General features: G+C 45.3%; 1 protein-coding gene across 1 annotated transcript in view; it reads right to left on the bottom strand.

Moving 5' to 3' along the window:
• The window catches only part of CFAP61 (cilia and flagella associated protein 61), a 236,833-nt gene that overhangs the window by 64,464 nt on the left and 146,432 nt on the right, over positions 1-25,937 (bottom strand). The window contains exons 18-20 of the mRNA XM_052651239.1: positions 20,811-20,909; positions 15,033-15,197; positions 8,098-8,276 (exon numbers count right to left, since the gene is read on the bottom strand). Of these exons, the coding sequence (XP_052507199.1) occupies positions 8,098-8,276; positions 15,033-15,197; positions 20,811-20,909 (443 nt within the window). The remainder of the gene's footprint in view (positions 1-8,097; positions 8,277-15,032; positions 15,198-20,810; positions 20,910-25,937) is intronic.

The raw sequence follows: 25,937 nt of genomic DNA, 5'->3' as shown, positions 1-25,937 counted from the left end.
TATATAGCAGGGGGCGCAGGTTCTATGCCTGGTGGAGGAAATCATGCTGCATGCATGTGTGTGTGCTAAGTCTCTTCAGTCGTGTTCGACTCTTTGCGACTCTGCGGACTCCTCTGTCCATGGGATTCTCCAGGCAAGAATACTGGAGTGGGTTGCCACGCCACCCTCCAGGGGATCTTTCTGATCCAGGGATCGAACCCATGTCTTTTACACCTCCTGCATTGGCAGGCAGGTCCTTTACCACTAAAGCCACCTGGGAAGCCCTCATGCCTCATTGGTGCAGCCAAATAAAGAAACAAATAAATGTAGGTGAAAGAAAGTGGTTGTGGGGTGGGAGAGGGGCTGGGGAAACTGGGCCATAAATAACAGCAGTGAAAATGGCTTTGTACGGGCGATAGAGTCTGCCAGTGTGTCCGAGCCTGAGAGGGCCAGGTGGGGTGGCTGGGGTCCCCCTGGTACAAAACACCCTGATGGCTGTTGGGGTGGTGTGGGAAGCAGCCCCAGGGTATGCGGTACCCCCAGCATCTGTCATCTACAGCGGGCTTCAGAGATCAGACAACTCCAGGTCATTAAAGATTCATCCAGCTCATGCAGTTCTACTATTTCGGTGCTGTGTAACTCACAGTGTTTGCAAATATTTAGAAGGAGATGCATTCATGTATGTTCTTTGGAAGTGCTGCATGTACGGAAGAAATAGAGTGGAAAAGCTTAGGATGTCCCCCTGGATATCAGTTGTATGCTAAGATATCTGCTCATTGTCTTCTTTGCAGCTCAGTTTATTGAATAGATAAGAAACAGTCAGTCTTTGCACTTGATTTGATGGCTGACAGAGGAGAAATGGCAGGCGGTCCTACTTGGAAATGGCAAATGGTAACCGATGGTTAGAACAGACTGGGTTGATTTTCAAGGAAGGGTGATGGAATAGAACTGCAGCAGTTTTCATGGGAGGCTGATCTCTGTTGTCCATTTTAGGGGATAAATTACGCATTAGGGAGATTACAGAGCTGAATCAGGAGGTGGGGTAAAGGGGACAGAGGGGTAGAAAAAAAAAAAAAAAAAAGACAACCTTGGAAAGCCCCTGTAATTATAGTTGGCTGGAAACACCACCCAGTCTCTCTCTCATGCCCACCTGCAGCGACCTTTGGGACTGAATGTGCAAGGGAGCTTCCAAAGGTAAGAGGGACTTCCCGCAGCAGTGACAGCCCAGCTGAGGAGGAGGAGGAGACATGGTGAGTCCTATCACCACTCCAATGAGCTGTCGCTTCTCCACCTGAGGCTGAAAAAGCACTAAGACCTGCTGTTTGAAATGTTGCCATGAATGGAGAGGCGATGTTTTTGCTACTCTCTTGTTTGATGCTATAAATGAACACACGAGCAACTCTGATTGTGTGACCAGCAAAACAAGGCAAATACACCCAAGATACAGAGATGGGAGGATTCTCCAGGAAGAAAATCATCCCTTGGAAAGAAGAACAGGGAAGGAATTTCTGATCTGACATTCTGGCCAGGAAATCACCTCTTAAGAGGATAGGAAATAAATTTAGGAATTATGCACACAAACATTAGTAAGAATTTTTCTTTGTAGTAAATGCATTTTTAAGACCAGAGGAAACAAGAGTTATACATTAATTTCTGTACTTTAAATGACTTCTATGCATGTATATTTACATATTCCATTGTATTTTGATGAAGAATTATAATTCCTTTTCCACATCAAAAGAAACAGAATGATTATGACCAGAACAGACCCAGGAGAAAAGTTTAATTATGCTCTCTAGAAAACTGAGCACAGAGAGGTTAAGTGACAAGCCCCAGGTCACACAGCCGTAGATGGTTCAGCAGGATTCAGACCTGCCAGGTCTGATTTGAGAACCAGGAGGGCATGGCAACCCACTCCAGCATTCTTGCCTGGAGAATCCCATGGACAGAGAAGTCTGGCGGGTTATAGTCTGTGGGGTTGCAAAGAGTCAGACACAACTGAAGTGAATTAGCACACACGCATGCTCATACCACTACACTTTATTTGCAGATGGATATAAAACTTGTTCTAAATACATACATACATATATATATACATATATATATATGACTACTGTGGTGTTGGAGAAGACTCTCGAGGGTCCCTTGGACTGCAAGGAGATCAAATCAGTCTATCCTGAAGGAAATTAGTCCTGAATATTCACTGGAAGGACTGATGCTGAAGCTGAAACTCCAATACTTTGGCCACCTGATGTGACGGGCTGACTCATTGGAAAAGATCCTGATGCTGGGAAAGACTGAAGGCGGGAGAAGAAGGAGACGACAGAAGATGAGATGGTTGGATGGCATCACTAACTCGATGGACATGAGTTTGAGCAAGCTCCGGGAGTTGGTGATGGACAGGGAAACTTGGTGTGCTACAGTCCATGGGGTTGCAAAGAATTGGACATGACTGAGCGACTGAACTGAACTGATATAACACATTCCTAAAAACAACCCTCTAATTGGCATTTTATCTGTATAATTAACTTTTGGAAATAACTAGATAATGAAAGAATTTTCATAGATATCAAATAATATTTATAAATTATGAAATAAACACTCATTTAAAAAATATTTTATGTCTGTGAATAGACCAGAGAATACACTTTTTATTTTTCATAAGTTAAAGAATAAGATTTCCATGACCCAAGCCTGACCTGTCCCATGTTGCGCTGCCAAATGAAAAAGGAAGAATATATTAGATATAGCATAACAAGGGCTTTGTTCGGTGATTCATGCACTGGAATTTTAATGTTATACTTTTCTTACAAACATGCTTTTAATAAGGCAGTAAACTGTATTTAGCTAAAGATGAAAATAATTGATCCATTTCGGGCCATTAAGGCGGTGGATTTTTTTGTACTTTACTTTCATCCTACTTTTCATTTTCATGGAAAGTACAGAGGTAATAGCAGTTGAATTTCAATTAGTTTCAATTAATGCCATAAACTGTTATAATGTATTAGGTTGCTGGGTTCTATCTGAACCCCCACCCCGCCAGCTAAACCCTTCGGGTTTTGTTTGCTGTTGAAAGCCAGTGATGTCAGCTCTTCTCCAGGATGCTGGAGCAGTTCTAATAGTTTAGGATAATTTACATCTATGAACCCATCCAACTCCAGAGCCCCTGAAACAATTTCCTTCAGACTGGACTCATTCCATCACAGAACAACTGTTTCTCCTTTGGAAGCAGAGGGAGGCATGATAAAACAGAGCCGGGGGTTGGAGAGGGGAGACTGGTGATACTTTGGGGGAGATGTTTGTGCATTTCCAAAGGACAGAAATTCAGAGGAAAGCTAAATTCCTCTAAGTTAAAAAAAAAAATTCATTGTTTCTGCTACCTAGAATCCATTTATCCTTCTAGAACAATCCTTCCACCATCCTCAGAACAAGCCCCTCTTCTTGAGTCCCTGGTCTTCAAGTTGGGCCTGGACTGTCCCAGGATTCAGGCTGTGATTCTTGGGTGCACATTTGACTCAATCCCCACCAATGAGACATAGGAGATTTTTCTCTCAGGCTCTTGGCAGAAGCACCCTATCCTCAGTGCCCTGAACTCCTGATAAAAAGGAGAATTAGCACGAGGGAGCAAAAGCTAACTCTGATGAAAAACATCCACATTCTTTCTGGCGTAATTAAGGACCGAGAGCTGACAGGCGGAGTGACGGTAATGGATGCGGGCCAAAACTCTGCTCCTCCGTTTCACGGAGTGCCAACTTCTAGTTTCCTGCTTCAAATGCCATCGGCCCATCACTGATGTGGAAATGAGCGAGATGCGGTCTTGTGCCAAGAGGACCACCAAATGGATTAAAGGTGGCTGCTTCCAGCCCTTCCCCGCCAGCATGGCGGCCCCACCTCCAACCCCAATTCACCCTGCCGTGAGCGCCGGAGATGGGGGCTCCCCTTTCTGTAGGGCTGTTGTGTGCACAGCATCACCCTTGGGACCCCAACCTCTAAAAAGTAACCAGCTAAACCTGGACTTGGCTGGACACTGAAGTTCCCCCCTCACCCTTCCACTTTCCCATCTCATTGCTGCCCTTCACAGAGTCTGCCCGACCCAAGTTGTTGGGCCATGGGTTTTGGATACAAGACAGACGTCCCCAGCCTCTCTCTTCCTTTGCTTATCCTGCCCTCCTTTAAGGCTGAGCCAAATCCTCCCTCCTTGGGGAAGCTGTCTCCAAACTTCACATTCTCCTGGGCTCCCATGAAGGCCATGGTGCCCCTCTACAACCAGACTGGTGCCTGGTGTACACGGATCCCTATCTTCTGTGTAGAGACCATGCTAGACTGCACCATCAGTAGGACAGCAGGGGCTGAGATGTACACCTGGGGAACCTTCGTGCACAGCAACAACCCCATTGCACAGCAGTAGTGGTGGTAACAAGGCTAATGACAGTCTATATGACTGAACTCTTACCATGTAAGAGACATGACCCTGAGCTGGACATGAAATAGCTTATTAATCTTGTTTGCTCCTCACAGCAGCCCATGTGAGGAAGATATCTGGAATGGGACTAATTGAATTCATCTGAATAGGACTCTAATTATGGAAAAACAACAAAGAGAAAGAGCTTCCTCAAGGCAGGAGGTTAACGTTTTTTTTTCCCAACTTCTCTTGCTGCTGCTACTGCTGCTGCTACTAAGTCGCTTCAGTCGTGTCCGACTCTGTGAGACCCCATAGACGGCAGCTCACCAGGCTCCCTTGTCCCTGGGATTCTCTAGGCAAGAACACTGGAGTGGGTTGCCATTTCCCTCTCCAATGCATGCGAGTGAAAAGTGAAAGTGAAGTCACTCAGTCGTGTCCGACTCTTAGCAACCCCATGGACTGCAGAGGACTTAGAGTCCTCTGAAAAGGGTCACTAGCCTAAGTTGAATGAATTTGGCTGGATCGGTTTCTCAGATGCCTTCCAGAGCCTGGGCCGGGCCTCTGACTGTTTAGACAACCCACTTGGGAGATGCCCCAGGGGTATTGTTAAGCAATGGACTGGAAAGCAGCCTACTTTTAAGATAGGAAGCTAATGTCTACCAACTTCCTAACCTGTTCATTCAGTAGAGAAAAACAGGTATGAATGGGTTTTATACAATGGCTACTGGGAGACATTCTTAAATCTTGCAAAATCATTTATTTCCCTTTAAGTGGGTACCAGAATGTCACCATCTTTGACCACTAGTTAAGGCAATGCATGGATGCTCCTCCCCCATTTGAAAGCCAAGAACTTTTTTCTTTGGAATTTCTAAGTACTCTGCCATAAGCATTCAGAGTTAGGACTTGCATTATAGAATATTGTACACCAGTACCCCTCGTGAACACAGGCATAAAAATTCTTCTAAATATGTTAGCATTCTGTTTCCAGGAATAAGGATATAGGAATTTTCATCTCGACCCAGTAAGAATTATTCCAAGATGCAAAGTTAGTTCAACACTCAAAAATCAATTAGGCTAACTCACCAAATTAATGGAGAAAGGAGAAAAAATTATTTATCACCTCAACAGATGCAGAAAAAAAGCATTTGATAAAATTCAGCACTTATCTGTGACTAAAACCTAGAAACATCTAAACGGCATACTTTTCTTGAAAGTGAAGTAGGAACTTTTCCAGCTGAAATAGGAATGAGACGAGAAAGTGCACAATCACCATTCCTGTTCAAGCCGTGGTTACTGACAGGGCAATATGGCCAAGAGGAGGCTTAATAGGCCTACAGAGTAGAAAGAAACTAAAAAACAAAAAAGCTTGCATTGCCACATGCAAAGGCCCTTTTCTTGGCCAAAAGATTCCTGAATCCTAACTCTCAAAACAGCCAACAGTTGATTAAAAGATTACATTGTAACAGGACTGAGCACAGTCCTAAGACATAATCATATTTTGTATTAAACCACTGGTTTTTGTGTTTTCAGCAAGTTTAAGTTACATTTTGAGGTCTGGGCTTGATGAAATGGGTCCTTGGTGGCCCGACTCTTAAATAATCTGACTGCAATGCAGGAAACCTGGGTTGATCCCCAGGTCAGAAGATCCCCGGAGAAGGGAATGGCTACCCACTCCAGTATTCTTGCCTAGAGAATTCTCATGGACAGAGGAGCCTGGCAGGCTATAGTCCATGGTGTCACAAAGAGTTGGATGTGACTGAGCGACTAAACAACAAAAACAACGATGTCACAGATTGTATGGATAAAGGCACGGTTCTGAAAACTCTGATTCGCCTATTTTTGTAAATAAAGTTTTATTGGAACACAGTCATGCCCATTCATTGACACATTGTCAGTGGCTGCTATCTTGCTACAGCAGCAGAGTTGGGTAGTTGTAAAAGAGACCATATGCCCTGCAAAGTCTAAAATTTTTACTGTCTGGCCCTTTACGGTAAAAGTCACTTATTCCCTAAGTGTACTTAGGTCATAGGGCAGTGATTAAAGAACAACTAAAATACTGAAACAGGTTTAAATACATACAGATCCAAACTGAAAATAATACCAAGTGTTGACGCAAATATTAAAATACTTCATCAAGTTTTAATCTGGGTTCCCAGTATACAGCTATATATATGTAATTATATATATGTGTGTGTATATATATGTATCTCCCACACCTGTCCAAAGGTTCCAGACCCAGTTGGTTTTATGGGTTATTCCTGTCTAATTTTTAGGTGATGCAAAGTATTTCTGACCCCAGAAAAATGTGGAAAGTTTCCCCAAACATTTTGTGAGACTAGCATACCCTTGATTCCAAACCTTGACAAGTCAAGCATAAAAGAGAAAACAGGCCAATCTCACGTATACATTTTGATTCAAATAGCCTATAAATATTAAAAAATTGAATTCAGCAATGTATTGAATGTCCCTTGATATCTATTTTTTATTTTTAATGAAATAAGTGTAGGAACTTTAGAGTTAACCAAAAAGTTCCACTAAAAATTAGAAGAAAGTATATAATTTTAATATATTAATTATAATAACTAACATTAATTACAATGTGCTGTGCTAAGTTGCTCATTTGTGTCCAACTCTTTGCAACCCCATGGATTGTAGCCCATCAGGCTCCTCTGTCCACGGGATTTTCCAGGCAAGAATACTGGAGTAGGTTGCCATGCCTTCCTCCAGGGGATCTTACCGACCCAGCGATCAAACCTGTGTCACTTACATCTCCTGCACCAGCAGGTGGGTTCTAATTGTTAGTCATAATAATTAACATTAATTGTAATAACATGACAAAATTATATTTAAATAAATACATTACATAGATTAATATGTTTGATTGTATATATACAGATTCCCCATACTCCAGTCACTTAGTGATCCTTCTATCTCTGAACCAAATTGAACGCTGGATTAGAAGACCAGCCCATTGCAGGTAGTTTATAACCTGACCGAGGCCCGGATCCTCTCTGTGCTTTCAGTAAAATGCAGAGGCTGTAGAAAGTCACCTCTAAAAGTGGACTGCCGGGTTTCAAGACAAACCAGCAGCGAGGCCCTGTTCTGGTTATTCTATTAGTTGAACAATTTCCACGAACCCAAGTAGGAGAGCGGAAGACACTTAAGATGACACTTCTGAGCGGCAGAGGCATTTGTACAAATGCTTTCCCCTCTCATTTGGATGCAGAAAGTGGCAGGCGACTCGACTGTGCGCGTCTGCGGGAACGACTGTGCGGGCAACCACGAGGGAGAACAATGGGTGGCGAGAGAAAAGAGCCCTTACGACTCAGACCTTTCTTTTTCTTCCGAGGTCTTTTCAGCCTCACAAAAGGAGACATATTTTCCATATAATTGCTAAACATGTTTGCTTATTAAATTATTCTTTAATTAGTTAATGATTTTAGCCATGCTTTGCTCTTCAGATATTCATTTCGTGTAATAAAATAATTATAGATAATTAAACTATCTCCAGCCCTTTTCTTTCCCCCAGCAAACATGCTGGGTATCCAAAAATGACAACAAGTTGTAAATTAATCTGGAAAACAAAGCATGACAGATGAATGATTTGGTTGGAATTAATTAGGCACTAATTATACACTGGAACTAGACGAAGAATAAGACTCATTATGGAAAGAAAACGCTGTTCTGAAAAGATGCACGGGAACCAGCATCCTTACCTTCGGCTGTGATGGAGTTGTTCTTGATCCAGGCCAGGGCCCTCAGGCAGTCCTCCTCATCATTGAGGGTGAAATGATTACAGGGAATTGGGCCAGTGTACCGCCGCAGGCAGCTGTTTGAAACTTCTCTGTTGGTCGGGTGGAGGCTAATATCCACCTCCGTCGGGCATGGGACCTGAGGTGCATTACAGAGAGATGCTTATTTCGGTGGTAACAGGTGACGCGTTCAAACAGGAATTAATTCCTTGACTGACTGATTCACATAAACAAAGCACACCTGTGCCTTTTTCCATCTCCACATAGAATCAGATTTTAATTTAAAAAACAACAAAACAAAACAAAAACCAGACGGGTGAAGTGGCCACTTAGAGCTAATTCTCAAAAGGAACTGCCCTGGTCATCTTTATGCTGCATAACAAATTATTCCAAAGCTCAGTCATGAGAAACCATTAGGAGGCTCCCAGGTTCTGGAGGTCAGCCATGCAGACAGGGCAAAGACGGGGGACAGTAGGTCTTTTCGGAGACCTCAGCTGGGAAGACCTGAAGGCTGCGGGTAGAGACTTGACAGCCAGGGGCTGGAATCACCTGGAGATGAACTCAAGCCTTTTTCTTTCCCCAAGAAGACAGGGTGGGTGTTTAAACAGATGACAAATCATTATCAGCCTGTGTCTAGAGGTTGGTCCCAGCTGGGGCAGGGGACATGATGCCACATGAACACCATGCGGCTTGAGCTTCCTCACAACTGGGTGGCTGGGTTCCAGGGTGCATGTCCTGGGAGAAGTCAGCAGTCCAGAGGGCTCACTGTCTTCTCTAACCTGGTCCTGGGGAGTCCAGCAAGGGCTCTCCTGCCAGGTTCAGTCATGGAGCTCATCATGAAGGTCTGGCCAGGGTCAAGGGAAGGGAAACCAGGATCCACCTGCTCCCGTAGGCTGGACGGGGTCATGGAAGAGTCTGTGGAACTGCATTTGACGTGGCAATTTTTGGTAAAAACAAACAAACAAAAACACCTGCATGGAAGCAACTGTATCAGGGATTGAAAGTCAAGTACACAGAGTGTCGAGGCACCAAGTGAGGGAAGTGGGCTACCACTTACTTGTGAAAATTAGTGGCTTCTGTCTCACTTTTTCACAGAAGCATGCCTCCCCAGCCTCGCCCTCTCTCCCTCTCTCCCTCTCTCCCACTTAGCGCAGAGCCCTTCCAGTATAATTCCTGTTCCCTGACTTTTGACACAGACACGAGTGAAGACGGAAGCTTTCCACTGCCATAGCAAAAGGAACAGCCCCAACACGATCACGGATGCCGGCTGGCTCTGGTCCTCATTGTCCAGGATGCTGTGATGAGCTGGATGGCCCAGACCCCAGCCAGAGTGTTCAACCTTGACTCAGCTCCATCCAGTCACTGCCAGGGTAGTCTTGGGGTTCTGGTTGGCCAGATCTCATCTCTCAAGAAATGCCAGACACTTGGGTCTTTTTTTTTTGTGGACTCTTGATTTGTTCATTATTTTGGTTCAAATGAAAATCAAACAGACAGGCACCATCGTGGAAGCCAAGTTAAAGGGCAGAGTGAGACGGGTGTGCCCGGCTGCCCCCTCGCTGCCCTGCTGGGTAGCATTTGGCGGCCAGGTGGAGATTATGGGAGATGACGAGGCTGGAACCCATGGCGAAACACCCAGGCAGCCTGGCTTCTATCAGAGGAGCCGGCGTCCTGCGCACTTGTGGCCTGAGGCCTAAGGATGTGAGGCCAGACTCCTACAGCTACAGACGGTAAAGTGTTCACTGGCCGCAGAGACCAACACAGGCTTCAGAGAGTCTCTTCCTCCCCGAGGACCACCGGCAACCCCTGGCCATGAGGGGGTTGTGAATGCCGGCTGGTGCCACCAGATGACATTTGGAGAACTTGCTGGTACGTCCTTCCTCAAGGGAAATAGTAAAGTCTGACTACACGACTGTGATGTATGTAATTCAATTTCAAGTGGGACTAAAGAACAAAAAAACAGAATCAATTTTTAAACCTGGATGTCTTTTCTCTGTGAGGAAGCTGGCCAGAAACTATGGTCATTTATGACAACTAAAGGGCTTCCCAGGCAGTGCTAGTGGTAAAGAACCTACCTGCCAGTGCAGGAGATGTAAGAGCTGTGGCTTTGATCCCTGGGTTGGGAAGATCCTCTGGAGGAGGGCATGGCAACCCACTCCAGTATTCTTGCCTGGAGAGTCCCCACGGACAGAGGAGCCTGGAGGGCTGCAGTCCATAGCACCGCAAAGAGTAGGACACGACTGAAGCAACTTAGCACGTGCCTATGCATCGCAACTAAAATTGTGGTGGCAATCTCTTATTAGCAATATAACTTATTTAGCAATATCACAGTAAAATTCTGGTATTAATCACATTTGCTGTCGGTATAAAGCAATCCACCAGGGGCTTTGGTGAGTGATTTAAAGTGCACAGTGTGGAATACTGTGCCTTAGAGGTTTGAAACTTTATCAGAACTACAAGCGTTGTATTGATAGTTAAGAGAAAATGAAATTGGGGTAAGATTCTATCAGTTTAGTAAATCATGCTTTAACAAATCAGGAAAAATCCTTGGCAGAAAAAGGCAGAGCTGAAGAGCAAACTGAGAGCTGCTCAGTTTATAAAACAACTTATCATTCCAGATAGTGTGTGCTCAGATGAAAGAAAAAAAAAAACACACACACACAGAAAAGAGGGGAAAAAAGGAATAAGGTCAAAAATGAAAATCAGTTTGCTACAATCCTGTGATGTAACTGCTGCCTAAAGATCCATATAATTCTTCTGTGCACTGAAGCAGGTGGAGTTGTTTTTGCACATTTCTAAACTATAAAGAATTAGAAATTAAAGGGATAACATTTTCATATTCGCACAGCAGCATGTCACAAAACAGGCAAAACTCAAGCTAGAATTTTTAAGTTCCCAAACTAAGTTGCCCACACAGAGTTTAGCAGAACTCAATACGTCAAAAAGGATCTACGGGGGAAAATCACATGTCATCAGTGACAGGAGGGAGTAAAGTTCAATAGGAGGGCATTCAATGTAGAAACCCATCCGTATCAGCTCCCCAAACCAGAGGTTCTCTGCCACCACTAACCTGGCACTGAACTGTGACTGGAGAGAAGCAGGGGACTTCCCAACCACTCCAGTGTCAGGACTGAGCATCACCTGCTGGTGAGAGCCTCTTGGCCACCCCGTTCTCAGCAAGTTAATATGGCAACAGGGGATGCTGCTGGCCTACTCATTATTCTGTCTCCCTTTCTTCCTTAGGAACGGATTCCCGGGACATATGCCCAGTTGGAACGTTTCCCCACTTTTGACCTAAAAGTCAAGAGAGATAAGCAGGCCTCCTTGATGAGGGATGGGGTGGAAGCAGGAGGGAAGAGGGCAGAGTGAAAAGTCATTTTGCCCTAGTCCTTCCTCCTTCCTGCCTCTTGCACATGAAATGGCCGGAACCACAGCAGCCACCACAAGATGCTGAGGATAGAAAAACATTCTAAACGCAGAAGAACAAACGACAGAGGGTCTGGGTTCCTGACGACACCTGGAAGCCACTTTACCAGAACTGAGTTGCTTTTCTCCAGATAATTTTAATGAAATAAAAAAACTTAAAAAAAACCCCAATAACCTGTTTATCTGACTCTAGCTATAAATATTAAGTTCCAGAATTTGTGTGTTGTGAAAACTTTTAAAAGCCATCAAGGGTAACCTCTGCACCACAGCTATGGGAAAGAGCAGGAAGGAAAGGGGAAGGAAACACAGAAAGAGGGAGAGAGGAGACAGAGGCAAGGATGAAGAACTGGAGCCAGACCACCTGGGCTCTAACCTTAGCCCCTAATCTGCCACCCTGCTGTGACTGTGGACAATCTGTCTTCTCTGACCTTGGTCTTCAGCCTCATGGCACCTCAGTTGCCTCATCTGTGAAATGGGGATTCTTGCATTTCTCCAGTTAGTTCTGCTTTGCTGGATGTGACTATTGCTGCTGCTCCTAACAGTGGTATGAATTTGCCTGACACCTTTTGCTGTTGCCCCATGTATCTGTTTTTTCGCTCTTACCCTCTGGCTGCCCATCTTTGCCCCACCTCCTGGCTTCCCCAGAGTACTGCCCCGTGGGGAGTCCCAGCCACGGTTTTCCCATGGCCACACTGACTCATCTGACTTCAGGCTGACACTTTTATCCTTCCTCTTTTTGAGACGACCCACAGCCCGGCGTGGGGGCAGGCTTCTCTTGGTCTGCATGATGTGCCAAGAGCCGTGGAGGGGCTCGGGGACCCCAGTTGTAAGCTCTTGCACACAGTTTTTTCAGAACCAGTGTGCGCTCAGCAATCAAAATAACCAATCCATACATGGGCTTTGTGGGGGTGGGGTTAGAGGGGGCTGAATGTGAACCAGAAAAATCTTCGTCTTCCAAAATAGAAAGGCCATAGGTCATATCAGAAGTCGACCGATCAAGGGGAAAACTACAAACACATTTTTGCGAGTTCTGGGGAGCAACCCATGAAGTCTGAATAACGGAAATGCCTTGGAATGGTTGACCCTGGAGAGAGGGCTTGAAAGTAGAGACTAGCCCTCCTCATGCAAAACCCTGTAGTACAGTGTAGCTTGGTCATGGATTTTCTCATTAGAAAAAAAAAAGTGTGGTGGATGTGGATATCAAAAATATTGCACGATATTTTAGACTGATCCGTGCCATTTACAAATCAGATTACAGGTTAAGGTTTGTAATTCTGTTTTATAACAGATATAACATATAGTCTTACTTTCGTCAGTTTGTTAGTATTTTTTTTAAATCACAGCATTGGGACAAAATCATGAGATACTGTATGAGAAGGAACTAGGGAGAGAAATAACAGCTGGAAGCACCCAATGAATTCAGCTGCCTTTAAAAAAATATCAGTTTATGTACCTTTAGTTTTCATGTCCTTCTGGAAAAATTAAATTGGAACACTCTTGATCACTTCTTCATTTCATGTTGCCCGGTGTAAAAAGGGCAAGAGCTTAATGTGCCACAGACGAAAGCCATGGGGCAGCTGGGCACACATGGGCAGGTGCCCGAGACTCTGGACAGCTGGCCGGGCCTCCTCTCACATTTTCCCAAGCCCACGGTCACAGGGCGCAGCTGGAGCTCTGGGGTGAGGCAGGGGACAGAGGCGTGCTTGGTGTCTTCTTCTGATTTCATGTTCAAAAAAGAGGAATATTTAAGGACCTCGTTTATTTTTATAAATAAAAATCCAGAAAAAAAATCCTTTTCTTCACTTTGAGAACTGGATTTCTTTAAAAGAAGGAGGAGAAGCAGAAGGGGAGGAGGAGGTAGGAAGAAAAGACATCACTCAGAGGCTGATCCGAGCTGGACCATCAGGGGTTCCCTTGATAGCCTTGGTCTCACCTGGAAACAAGTCAGAACTGAGGTTTCTCAGCCACACCCTCCCCCACCCCACCACCTGCTGGCATCTGCATTTTAAAGAGATGCACAGGGGATGTGTGTGCATATGACAGCTGGAGAAGCGCTGCTCTAAAGTATGATGAGGTTCTAGAATGTTTGAGTCCATAGTTCTCCAACCTAGCCTCAAATCAGTGTAAGTTCAATGCATGAAGCAGGGCACCCAAAGCCGGTGCTCTGGGACAACCCAGAGGGTGGGGAAGGAGGTGGGAGGGGGCTTCAGGGTGGGGGGATACGTGTATACCTGTGGCTGATTCATGTTGATGTATGGCAAAGACCATCACATGTTATAAAGTAATTATCCTGCAATTAAAATTTATTAATTTTTTTAAAAAAAGAATCAACTGGGAGCTTCAAAAAATATACTGATGACTGGGTCCCACTCACCTCAGAATAATTAAAACAAAGCCCTTGGGGGCAGGGCCCAGCCTGGGTTTATTTCAAAAGTGCCCCAGGTGCACTCAACTGGTAACTGGGGCTCAGTGATAGAAGTAAGTGATGCTCAGGGTTGCCAGGCTGTCTGTCCTCACCATGACCACCAGCTCAAGCATGAGTGAATCCCCATGGTAGCCTGGGACAGCACCAGGAAAATACGACCAGTGTTTGGGTGGGACGTGGTGGAGAGGGTGGATAACTCCATACAAACCCAACTTGGAGCCTATCCAGTTCCTTGGGGGAAATGTAACAAAAAGACTCCATCATCTAAATCTCTTTCCATCAAAGAGATGACCTATTTCTGCACAAAATGCTGCTGCAGAGTGAGAAGGTTCAAACTCAGCTTCAGTCACATCCTGGAGCATTTTCCTCGAGTACAGTTTGAGAATTTAACCCAGATGGAGAGCATGGTCACCAGGTAAGCCACCAGCCACACTCCCTAGAGTTTTGTAACCAAGACACACAAATACCACAAGGGTGACACAAAGTGTGTGTGTCTGAAATACTTTCTTGTAAACCTGGCACCATCGCCAAATGTTAGGCTCTTGAAAGTGTTAGTTGCTCAGTTGCGTCTGACTCTTTGCAACCCCATGGACTGCAGCCCACCAGGCTCCTCTGTCCATGGGATTTTCCAGGCAAGGATACTGGAGTGGATTGACATTCCCTCCTTCAGGAGATCTTCTGGACCCAGGGATTGGACCCAGGTCTCCTGCATTGCAGGTGGATTCTTCACCGTCCAAACCATCAGGGAAGCCGTAGGCTGTTGAGGCAAAGTTAATTTCCTGTAGATGCGTGACAGGCTGTGTCTGGATTCTGCTCTGGTGAGTGGCAAGTGTTCGACTTTTGGGACCACAGTGTCAAGGATGCCATTTCTTCAGTTTGCTGTGGTTTTCATCCTTGGGAAGAATGCTTTCTTGGAGTGGGTTTCCAGGAGGACCCAGTTCTGGTCACATGTGCAGGTGGGAGGCACACTCTTGGCCCTGGGATGTGGGCCCAGCCACCCTGTGACCCGTCCCCCCGCCCCGCTTCCCTCAGCCCGCGAGAGCTTCCCTGGTACTGCCGTCCGGTGCAGAGGATGAGGTGGTCGTAGAGCACGACTTTCTCTCCCGAAACAATGACCTGCTTGGCTGCTCGGTCTATGGCAGTCATCTTAGCAGCCACCACGTTGACCCAGGAGCACAGCGACATCAGTTCATGATCTCTGTCATTATAGCAGTGGCTGCGGAGAGAGAGGCTCCAGCAGTGACATTTGAGCAGCTGATAGTGAGCATTAATTAGACATCTGGTGAGTTGGTTCAGGGCCCCTGGTGGGCCGAGCCCGTGCTCTTGCTGAGAACTTACCAGGACCTGGGCAGTCTAGATTTGTCCTTGTGAAACATTTAGAAGCCAATTGACATCTTCCTATTAAAGCTAAATTGTTTTGCTTGGGGTAGGCCAGTCCACTCCAGGGAGGGTGCATGCACGCCCGTGTGTGTGTGTGTGTGTGTGTGTGTGTGTGTGTGTGTGTGTGTGTGTAATCATTTCTAATACTCTTCCTTCCAATGCATGGCAGCTCAGATGGTAAAGCGTCTGCCTACAATGAGGGAAACCCGGGTTCAATCCCTGGGTGGGGAAGATCTCCTGGAGAAGGAAATGGCAACCCACTCCAGTATTCTTGCCTGGAAAATCCCATGGACTGAGAAGCCTGGTAGGCTACAGGCCATGGGGTCGCAAAGAGTCGGACATGACTGAGCGACTTCACTTTCACTTTCCTTCCAATGCATGGCCGGTGCAAATTTACTTTAGCTGTTAAACTGTCATATTGACAACTGTCATCTTGTCATATTGACCACAGACTCGGAGTAAACGAGGATGAAGAAAGTGACACCTGAGGATCCCTAAAGGCAGGGGTCGAGGTCCAGAATACAGAGAACCATGCCCGTATGCAAAGGCTTTTTGATAAATGACTCATATCCAGAATAAGCGTATGGTTTCATGCTCAAACAACAAAACACATTTTATTTAAAGAAGGTGTCAATTGGGGAATTATGTTTGCACCCAGTACAATCCTTGGGGACTTTGGGGAGTCCCTCCTAACAACAAAGGTGATATATAGGGACCTCTGCTTCCATAAGAGCAGGTCCAGGATGGACGGGTTTGCTTCTCTGGGTTCTATTTGAGGATGAACACAACACTGTAATGGAAGAAAAGTAGATTTCCTGTGGCTTTGGGTTTATTTAGATTTCTGTAAGGGTTCTTTCCAGAATCTTCTGGAGGGCATGACCCTCAGGTACAGGATGTTTTAATAACCCTGTTCTGAAGACCGAGAATGCAGAAGAGCAGAAAACTGAGAGTCTGTTTAAACCCGGGCTTCCCCGAGCGAGGGTCTGTGTTCCTGCTCTGTTGCCAAGGAAACTGGGTCCTGGGGACTCTGCACCCCTTTTCAGAACTTCACCATCTCCACCTCTGAGCAGGAGACAATGACCCCTCCTCACCCGCCTCGAGGGTTGTGAGGGATGGGCATGAGAATGTACGAGATGCTGTACGGTCAAGTGGGATGCATATGAGAGGAGTATTAGTCCAGATAATGTTAACAATACACAACCCTGTTTACTCTGCTTAGAGGCAAACAGGATTCTGAAGTGGTAATGGGAGAACATTTTTTCTTTTTGATCCATGCGTAGAGTCTGCTCGCACCATACAAAAAGAACCCTGGTAATGGATACACATTAGACCCTGTTACGGGGCCTGTGAAAGAGAAGCGAGTCTGGGCTTTGTATCTCTCCATGCAACAACACTTAAAAAACAAGAAAATTTCTTCTTAATAAGAAAAGAAAATAGGGGGCTGACCTGTCACAGAAAAATAACAGATAGTGAGATGAAATTCTTTTTTTAAAAGCCATGTTGGTAGCTTTATAGGAAAGCAGGATGTTTCATTGATTTCGTACGTTCACGAAGAGACCCATGAAGGCCTGTTGCTACTTGGGACATCATCCATTCCTAAGAGAGTGGTGCTGTCAGCCATCCAAGATGGGAAAAAAATTAAATTTCATTAACGCACAGGGATTTGTCACATGAGGATCTGCTCAAAGATGCAAGTTCTCAGGGGAAATTTGGGAAAGGCTAAGATGAGTGCCATTTTTAATGATAGTCGGTCAGCAGTGTTCATAATTTCAGAATTCATATCTCAGAGCTCAGATCTGAAGCTCTGTCCAGCAGGCTGGCACTCAGAAACACTGGGGCTTTAGGGAACCTCAGGAAGCATGGAAAATGTGGGATGCTTCCTTTTACAGCCTGCAACCACACAGAATGACATTTCTCAGTTTAGGACATCACTGGGCAGGTGATGCCCATCTGTTTTGGATATTATAAACCATTCTGGATCTCCTTTAATTTGCCCATCAGGTAGATGAAGCTAGATACTGGAGGCTGTAAGTGTTCTGCCTGTAAAATTATTTCCTAAGCAGAGTAAATGAATATTAAGATTCTCACATGGCAGGAACCATCTCAAGGCTTGGAGACCAGAGAAATATCTCCACTAGGGTTCTCTGGGAGACAGAGAAGAAACCAAAGAAGGGAGGTCCATGGAACTTCATGTTTCTCAAGGGAGCTTGACCCTGACACAGAAATAATGTGAAAATTTGCCTTCATAGAACATTCTGGAGACAGGTAATAAGGGGTGGGGAGTAGAAATACAGAGTGGCCAGCTGGCTCAAAGTTGCAGTGACCTCAAACCTAGAGATCAGAAGTCTTAGCCTAAGGTCCCAGGTGCAAAATAGGAGTGAACTCCAGGGGAATAATAAATGTAAGTGTGGTGAAGACTTGCATTTCATGGAATTAAAACCCTACAGGATCGGAAAGGACCTCAGAGGTTTTCAGGAGGGTTTATTGTGACACTCCCGGAAGAAGGAGCATTGTAATTACCCTTCAGTGGTTCAGAGCGGATCGCCTAGTTAGTGGCTTTCTCCCTCTGCCTGTTCCCCCTCCCTCCCAGTGCCCTCCTTTCTGCTGCATCCCGGGTAAGTCATTAGCACTTCCACCAGAGGCTGGACGGTGTGGGAGCACGGGGCAAGGGAACAAAACATGGCTCTTCAAAAAATAATAATGGCAATAATAAATCCAAACACTGGTTATGGAAAACTTCAGAATTTGTATTGGGTTGATCAAAGGTTCATTCAAGTTTTTCCAGGAGCTAGTATGGAAAAACCCGATTGAACTTCTTGGCCAACCCAATATTTAGCAGGAGGAATTTGAATAATTAGATTTACAGATGTCAGCACACTTGCTATTTTTTAACTCCATGATCAGAAAGTTTCCTATATCATGATCTGAGGACCATTTGAAAGGCAGCATCCTGTTGCTGTTTCTAGTTGTAGCTTCTGTGGGTTAGGATAACATGCTGGTCTGCATCCAGAAGCATCTTATATGGCTGTGTTATCTAGTCCCTATCTACACCCTGGTGGAGGGGACTTTGGTAGGTACTTTTTGAAGGTATCCATCATCCATCTGACATAATTTACTGAGCACCTGCTAAGGGTCGAACATTGTCCCAGACATTGGGACCTATCAGCGAACAAAAAGGCAAAACATTCCGGCCCTTGTGGAGTTTGCAATATAGCTGAAGGATTCAGAATCAACCATTTTAAAGGCAAATTGTGTATTTACAAGGATTTCAGTAATAAGGAAAAGAACAGAGGAAGAGGACTGGAGTGCCCTGGAGAATTGGTTGCAGACAATTGGGTGGTCAGAATGGGTCTCGTGGAAAAACATAAGTCGCTCAGTGGTGTCCAACTCTGCAACCCCATGAACTGTAGCCCACCAGGCTCCTCTGTCCACGGAATTCTCCAGATAAGAGTACTGGAGTGGATTGCCATGCCCTTCTCCAGGGATCCTCCCAAACTAGGGATCGAACCTGGGTCTCCTGCAATGCAGGCAGATTCTTTACCATTTGAGCCACCAGGGAGCAAAGACCTCCAAGGTGGGGACTTGCCTCTTGTGTTCAAGAATCATCAAGGAGGCTGGTGAGGCTACAGTGGAGAGAACAAGGGCAAACATATTAAAAGAGGGGGTTAGAGGTGTCAGCAGAAAAGGACAGGCTTCAGATTAGATGGAGCATATGGAACTTTCTGTGATGACAGAATCCTTCTGCAGCTGGCCTGTCTGATAGGAGAGCTACGAGTTACACGCGGCTAGTCGGCCACTTGAAAAGTGGCTCAAGTAATTGAAGGGCTAAACCTTAATCCCCTTGAACTGTAATTAACTGAAACTTAAGCAGCCACATGTGGCTCGCGGTTGCCATGCTGGACAGAGCAGCTCCTGGCTGCTGGTGAGTTGACATGATCTGATTCACGTTTTTGCAGTCTTTCTGGTGACTGGGCCGATAGCATGGATGGGGGTGAAGAACGGGCAGAGGCACCAGGTGACCGAGTGCTAGCCACATGCAGGTCCCCGCAGAATCAGGCGGGCAGAGTGTCACTCTCTCTCTCGTCTCTTCTGAAACACACCTGGCCTGGAGACTGACAGGAAACCTTGGCCAGGCTGACTGAATTACATTCCTCGTGAGAAAATGATTGCGAACACCGGTATTTCCCGGGAATTGTGTCATTTGGAAAGACAGAAAGTGAGGGAAGGCGTGTGAATGGATTGACTGTCCTCGCTCAGCCAGAACTTGGCGTTAGACTGATTTTAACCCAAAGCTCCAGTGAGCCTGGTTTAGCCAAGCACAATCTACAGTCAAATCCCTCAAAGCACAGAGAGATGAAGTCCCCTTTGTGGTGGGGGCAGAATATTAACCTCCGTCGACCTGGCTCCAAACCCAGACCCCTTCTGACAGTGCTCTCTGATGATGTCCTTACCAAAACTCCGAAGTTTATAGTCTGGTTTTAAAAGTACTGGGTCAAAATGAGCCTGGTTCTGCTGGCAAGGTGGCTGCTGTTTTTGTCACTGTTTGACAGCAAAATCAGCCTTTTTCACAGAGGAAAGACTATCCTTCTTCATGGGTCTAAAATTAACACCCCCACAACCCCCACTGAGAACAATTTCCTCCCTCCTTCCTGGCGAAACAGGGACATTGTTTCTAGAGGTAGGGAGCCTAATCATGCCTGTACCCACGCTTTGCTCAGGAAATTAAAATAAGTGGAAGCTGAGTGATAATGAAATGGCATTTTCTAGAAAGGATGTTGTCAAAGACTGATTCTGTGGGGACAGAAACATTGACGCTTGCCTTGATCGCTCCAAAGACCTTTGCTTCATCAACCTCGGGTGTTAGAGAGCTGGGTGGGTCTGAGACCCTCACCCCAGGGAGGCACCCAGCCTTTAGCTCCCTTCAGCAGGTTGCCTGTTCTGATGCAAGTATGGTCACCAAGCTCCCCTGCCCTGGAGAGTCACTCAGAACCTGAGTGTAGGTGGTGTCTGGGTCAGCAGACTCATCCCAGATGTCTGGAACAGGCCAGCATCCTCCCAACCCTGCCATTCACTCTGAACGTGCATTTGCATCTCCTAAAGAGCGTCTGAACCCACAAAAAAAGCCCACCACTTCCCTTTTCTACTGTTTAGCAGAAAAAGGACAGCACATAAATGAGGGCATTTAGGCTTCAGTATGAAAAAGCAGGGGAAGGATAAACTGGGAGTTTGGGATTAACAGATACACACTACCATATACAAAACAGATAATCAACAAGGACAACACAGGGGACTCTACTCAATATTCTGTAATAACTATATGGGAAAAGAATCTAAAAAAAAATGGATATAAGTATAAATGAATCACTGTGCTGTACACCTGAAACTAATACAACATTGTAAATCATCTGTATGCTCATATAAAATAAATTTTAGAAAATGAAATTCATACTCATTTGCTAAAAATTTCCTTTGTTCATTCCCCAGAAGTTTTTTTCCTGGGAGTCCGTAGGTTGAAATCAAGGTGAGATTACTGAACTTCAGATGAGAGCTAAGGAGAAAGAAGAAAAAAGAAAAAAAAGGTAAAGCACAATTCTGTGAAAGTTCATTGTAATTCAATTGAACCTTATTTCACAAGTCTTCTAATTGTTGCTGCTTTCTTTGACTGTAGCAACTCTTTTTGCAAAAACCTTTCAAGAGAACCAACCATTTAAAGGAGAAAGAGAGCACTGGAACAGCTAATGACAGGAACTTCCCAAACTGCTGGCCAGTGAAGGCAGAACATTAATTTTTAAAAATTTGCTTTTCAGAGTAAAACAAAATCAAACTCCAAATTAGGAGGAAGCGTGTAGATTTAGTATAAGTCAAAGTTGGGAAGATCTCCTGGAGAAGGGATAGGCTACCCACTCCAGTATTCATGGGCTTCCCTCATGGTTCAGATGGTAAAGAATCCACATGTAATGTGTGAGACCTGGGTTCAATCCCTGGGTTGGGAAAATCCCCTGCAGGAGGGCACGGCAACTCAGTCCAGTACTCCTGACTGGAGAATTCCCATGAACAGAGGAGCCTGGTGGGCTACAGTCCATGGGGTCGCAAAGAGTCTGACACGACTGAGCAACTAAGCGCGCGCGCGCACACACACACACACACACACACACACACACACGAGCAAAGTTTGAGTTTCAGATGACTTCTGAGAAACAGCATGGAACCCTAACCACCACAGTGAAAACTTGCTGAATGCTTGCACTCAGGGGTTCTGCGAGGCCCTCCCCAAGTCCTTGAAGCAGTACTATTACTACCCTGACTTTATTGTGTGGAACGGAGGCAAAGCGATTTGCCAAAGACAGTACACCCAGGAAGTCTGCAGGTAGGATGTGAACCATGTCGTTTGGCTCCAGCATCTTCTCACCTAACCTTGGTCTCCACTGCCCTGTAAGACCCCAAACTGTGGACAGGGATGCAAAGGTCATCTAATTCCCACAGTCAACAATAGATTTATGACTTTCAGATGTTTGTAACTACTCAAATCAGGAGGCCACAGCATCACAAAGGGGAGAATGCTGGAGGATTCCTTTTGAGAGCAAAGCTGCCTTGTATTTATTCACATCAGGCTTTCCAGGGCTCAAGGTGCACTTATGGGCATCGTCATAGAGATTAACCTTCAAGACAAATTCTGCCGGGGGTAGGAGGCAGGTTTGCATTTATCTGTATTTCAGACTGAAGAAAATCAAGGTTGGAAATGGTAGATAATTTCTTCATGGTCAGGAAGGTCAGAAGCAGCTGGACCAGAAATGAAAGCCTTGCCTTCTGACCCCAAGTAGCACCGGTTGCATTCATTCAGCCAGGTTTCCTGGAGACCAGCGCTCTGGGGGATGGTGAGCAGTCCACTCAGTACACACATTAAGTGGGCGCTTCTCAGCGCTCCTTCCCTCTAGGTTTCCCTGAAATATTTACAGCTCTCCTACTGGAGAGATCTACCCTCCAGCTAGAGTCAGCAACATTTTCTGGGTGAGCTGTTCTTCTCCTGGCCTTCAGCAGGACAAGGAACGTTTTTTTTTCCCCTAAAAATATCTTCTTGGTTCACCCCTCCCCTTACACCAACGAACGCCAAAAAAGAAACCGTCTCCAAGTTAGAAAAGAACACCCGCCCTCCTTACCCAGGAGGGAACTGGAAAATTTCCAAACGTGGAAATGCTATCAATTTGCTGACAATCTGTTAAGTACCATTAAAAGCTGGAGCCTTTAGGTGAAGGCACACACGGCCGGCAATGGAATAAATTCAACTGCACCTGACATTTAAAAGTAGCTAAATATTATGAAAGGGTCTGCTCTAAAGTCTCTAGGGATGTGTGTCATTTAAAGGCGAATATTCTTATTTGATACAAAGAAAACCAAGAACATCTATCCTCTAACAATAATAATTTTGAATCCATTCAAATAACATAAAGGTTACAATTAACCCCAACTACTTAGGGCTGCCAGTCTGCAAACACACCAATCATAGGCCTTTGATTTCTTACCATTTAACGGAAAATGCAAATAATAATATGTGTTTATACTCACATGTGGTCAAAATTTATTTGGGCTTTGGAGGCTAAGTGATCAAAATGTGGTTTATGTTATATAAATAACATCTATATGCAGGCCTCTTTCACATCTCTGTGTGAATAGGAGGCTTAGTGATTATTCAGCGATATCTTTTACAACAAAAACAATCTCTTTGGCACTGAATAATTTGAAGTAACAACATGGACCACTTGTAGAATGACTTTAATTTGCCAAATTACTGCCCTACATTACCCAGAATTATATTACACAGTTAAAGGTTTCAACAAAAGATTAGAGGAGGAGCATTTTCTTAATTTTTATCTATTCATTAATTTTTATCTATTTTTATTTACTCCTCTGCTTTAGCCTCAGCCAAATTCCTTCTGCGGTCTTCCTTGTGGCTTCTCTGATTCCTCATCCACTCTTCAGGGTTGCCATTTCACCCTTTATCATTCTCCTTACTATGCCCTTTCTCATTTTCAACTGAGAACACCTCCCATGTCATAAGGAAAACAGAAAAGAAGCCCCCCTGGCAGGACCCCTCCCCAATTTCCCTTTTTGCGACCTCCACATACTCCAACAAGAGCAATCTTCCTTCCCCCTCCGATTCAGAAGAGAGAGGTCTCCCATTAATCCTGTCTCCTCTTCAAGCTCCCCTCCTGCCTCTCCCAGCAAATTTCTCTTTTAACTGTACTTAAGAAGCCTGAAAGTGACCTGTCTCGTGCTGATAAGGTGGAGCTATGCCGTCAGCAGACCCTGCTTCTCTGCTTCTCAGTGTGTGTCTTCCATTCCTAAAGTCACCTCAGGTCCAAGGCGGCTCCTGGAGTCCAGCCATCACATCCACCCCACATCCACGTTATAGGCAGAATGGAGGAGGAATGGGTAGAAAGGGCTGCTCTTTAAGGAGCTTCCCTGAAAGTCTCACGTGGTGTGTCCACTGACATAGCAGAACTTAGTGACATGGCCGTACGTAGCAGCAAGGGAGGCTGGGAAATGTGGGTTTTCAAAGAGAAACACACTGGGTTTTCCAAGAACCACACTGCCCAGGGTTCTGTTATCAAGGCAAAGTACAGAATAAATACTGGGCAGCAGCTAGAAGTCTCTACGCACTGACTTGTAAAGGAATGGCGGGTGGGAATGACGGAAGATCCTCATATTATCCAGGGTCCAGGCAGGAAGTGGACAGTCGACTCCACAGGGGGTTTGACTGAAGAAAGGCAGAGATGTGTGCAGGGTTCTGGGGCTCACCCATGGACTAGCAATGGTGGGTAAGGTGCCACTGCTGATGGTAATCCTGAGGAGGGAAAGCTGGAGGAAATAGGGACGGGTGGGTCCATGGAGGAGGCCCCATCCAGGAGCTAACATATAGAACTCTCAATCTGAGACAGCACTGCCTTGAGGTTCCCCTTGAAGACTGCTTTCTTCACCATCTCCTCCTCCATGGCCCAACTACCCTTTGCCAAGCTTCCCAGGCTCCATGCTCAGCCTGGGATTGACCAGGTGATGGAACTGACCACCATGACTTCATCTTATGTCTTTAAATTATACTTTTTTTTTTCTGAGCTAGAAATCTAATTTCCAGACGCCCATCAGTCCTAATGTGGCCACTCCACAGGCATACTAAATTCAGTATGTGTCCAAACAACAGGCCTGTGACCCCATCCCACTTCTCTTTCACCTTCATCAAAGACATGGTCAACAGACCACCTCTTAAGTTAGGAACCTGGGGCTCCTACCCTCCCTCTCCTTCCCCACAACTGGTCACCACGTCCAGTTATGTTTGCATTGTCCACATCTCTTGAACACCCGACACCAGCCATTCCCAGGACACACTGCCTTAGCTCACCTTCTTGCCTAGAGAAAACAGTCTCAGGGTTAGTCTCTCTGGCACAAGTATCTGTCCTGTCTATCTTCCTGGGAACTCTTTTTAAATTAAATCCAAGCTCAATTGTTCCTGGCTTAAAGTCCCCATGTCTGCTCAACACTTTGGTGAATGCAGAGCAGTGTGGCTAGGACCATGGGGTCACGGGTCAGACTGTCTTACTGGACTCCTGTCTGGAGCACTTTCTAGCTCTTTGGCCTCAGGCAAGTTATTCAACCTTTCTGTGGCTCAGTTTCTGGCCTGTGAAATGAAAATAATAAAGCCTTATTCCTCATATGAGTGATGTGAGGATGAGATTAAATAGCACCTATAAAATGCTGAGAATATTTCCTGCTACACTGAACATTTTCAATGCATGTTAATTATTTTTATGACCAAAACATTAAGTTCAAATTCATGAGCGTGGTATCTCAGTGCCTATGTTTGGGGCATAACCTTGCTTTCCCACTCTTCTTTGAAAGTCAATCTTCTTGCTGTTCCATGAAGTTCTTGCCTCTTTCATGCCTTTATATGAAATTACCACCAGCATTTCCATTTTATCTCTAACCTCATATCTTTCTGTGATAGCTATCTCAGTCATCCTGATTTAGAAACATCCAAATATTTAATTTCTTAAATTTATAACTGAGTATAAGTTACTCTTCAGTTCGGTTCAGTTCAGTTGCTCAGTCTGAGTTTTTGTGACCCCATGAACTGCAGCACGCCAGGCCTCCCTATCCATCACCAATTCCTGGAGTTCACTCAAACTCATGTCCATCGAGTCAGTGATGCCATCCAGCCATCTCATCCTCTGTCGTCCCCTTTTCCTCCTGCCCCAATCCCTCCCAGCATCAGAGTCTTTTCCAATGAGTCAACTCTTCACATGAGGTGGCCAAAGTACTGGAGTTTCAACTTTAGCATCATTCCTTCCAAAGAAATCCCAGGGCTGATCTCCTTCAGAATGGACTGGTTGGATCTCCTTGCAGTCCAAGGGACTCTCAAGAGTCTTCTCCAACACCACAGTTCAAAAGCATCAATTCTTTGGCACTCAGCTTTCTTTACAGTCCAACTCTCACATCCATACACGACCACTGGAAAAACCATAGCCTTGACTAGATGGACCTTTGTTGGCAAAGTAATGTCTCTGCTTTTTAATATGGTATGTAG

Source organism: Budorcas taxicolor, chromosome 13 (assembly GCF_023091745.1).
Source record: "Budorcas taxicolor isolate Tak-1 chromosome 13, Takin1.1, whole genome shotgun sequence".
NCBI lineage: Eukaryota > Metazoa > Chordata > Mammalia > Artiodactyla > Bovidae > Budorcas > Budorcas taxicolor.
Note: the sequence above shows the minus strand (reverse complement) of the source record. Positions and strands in the feature narration are given on the sequence as shown.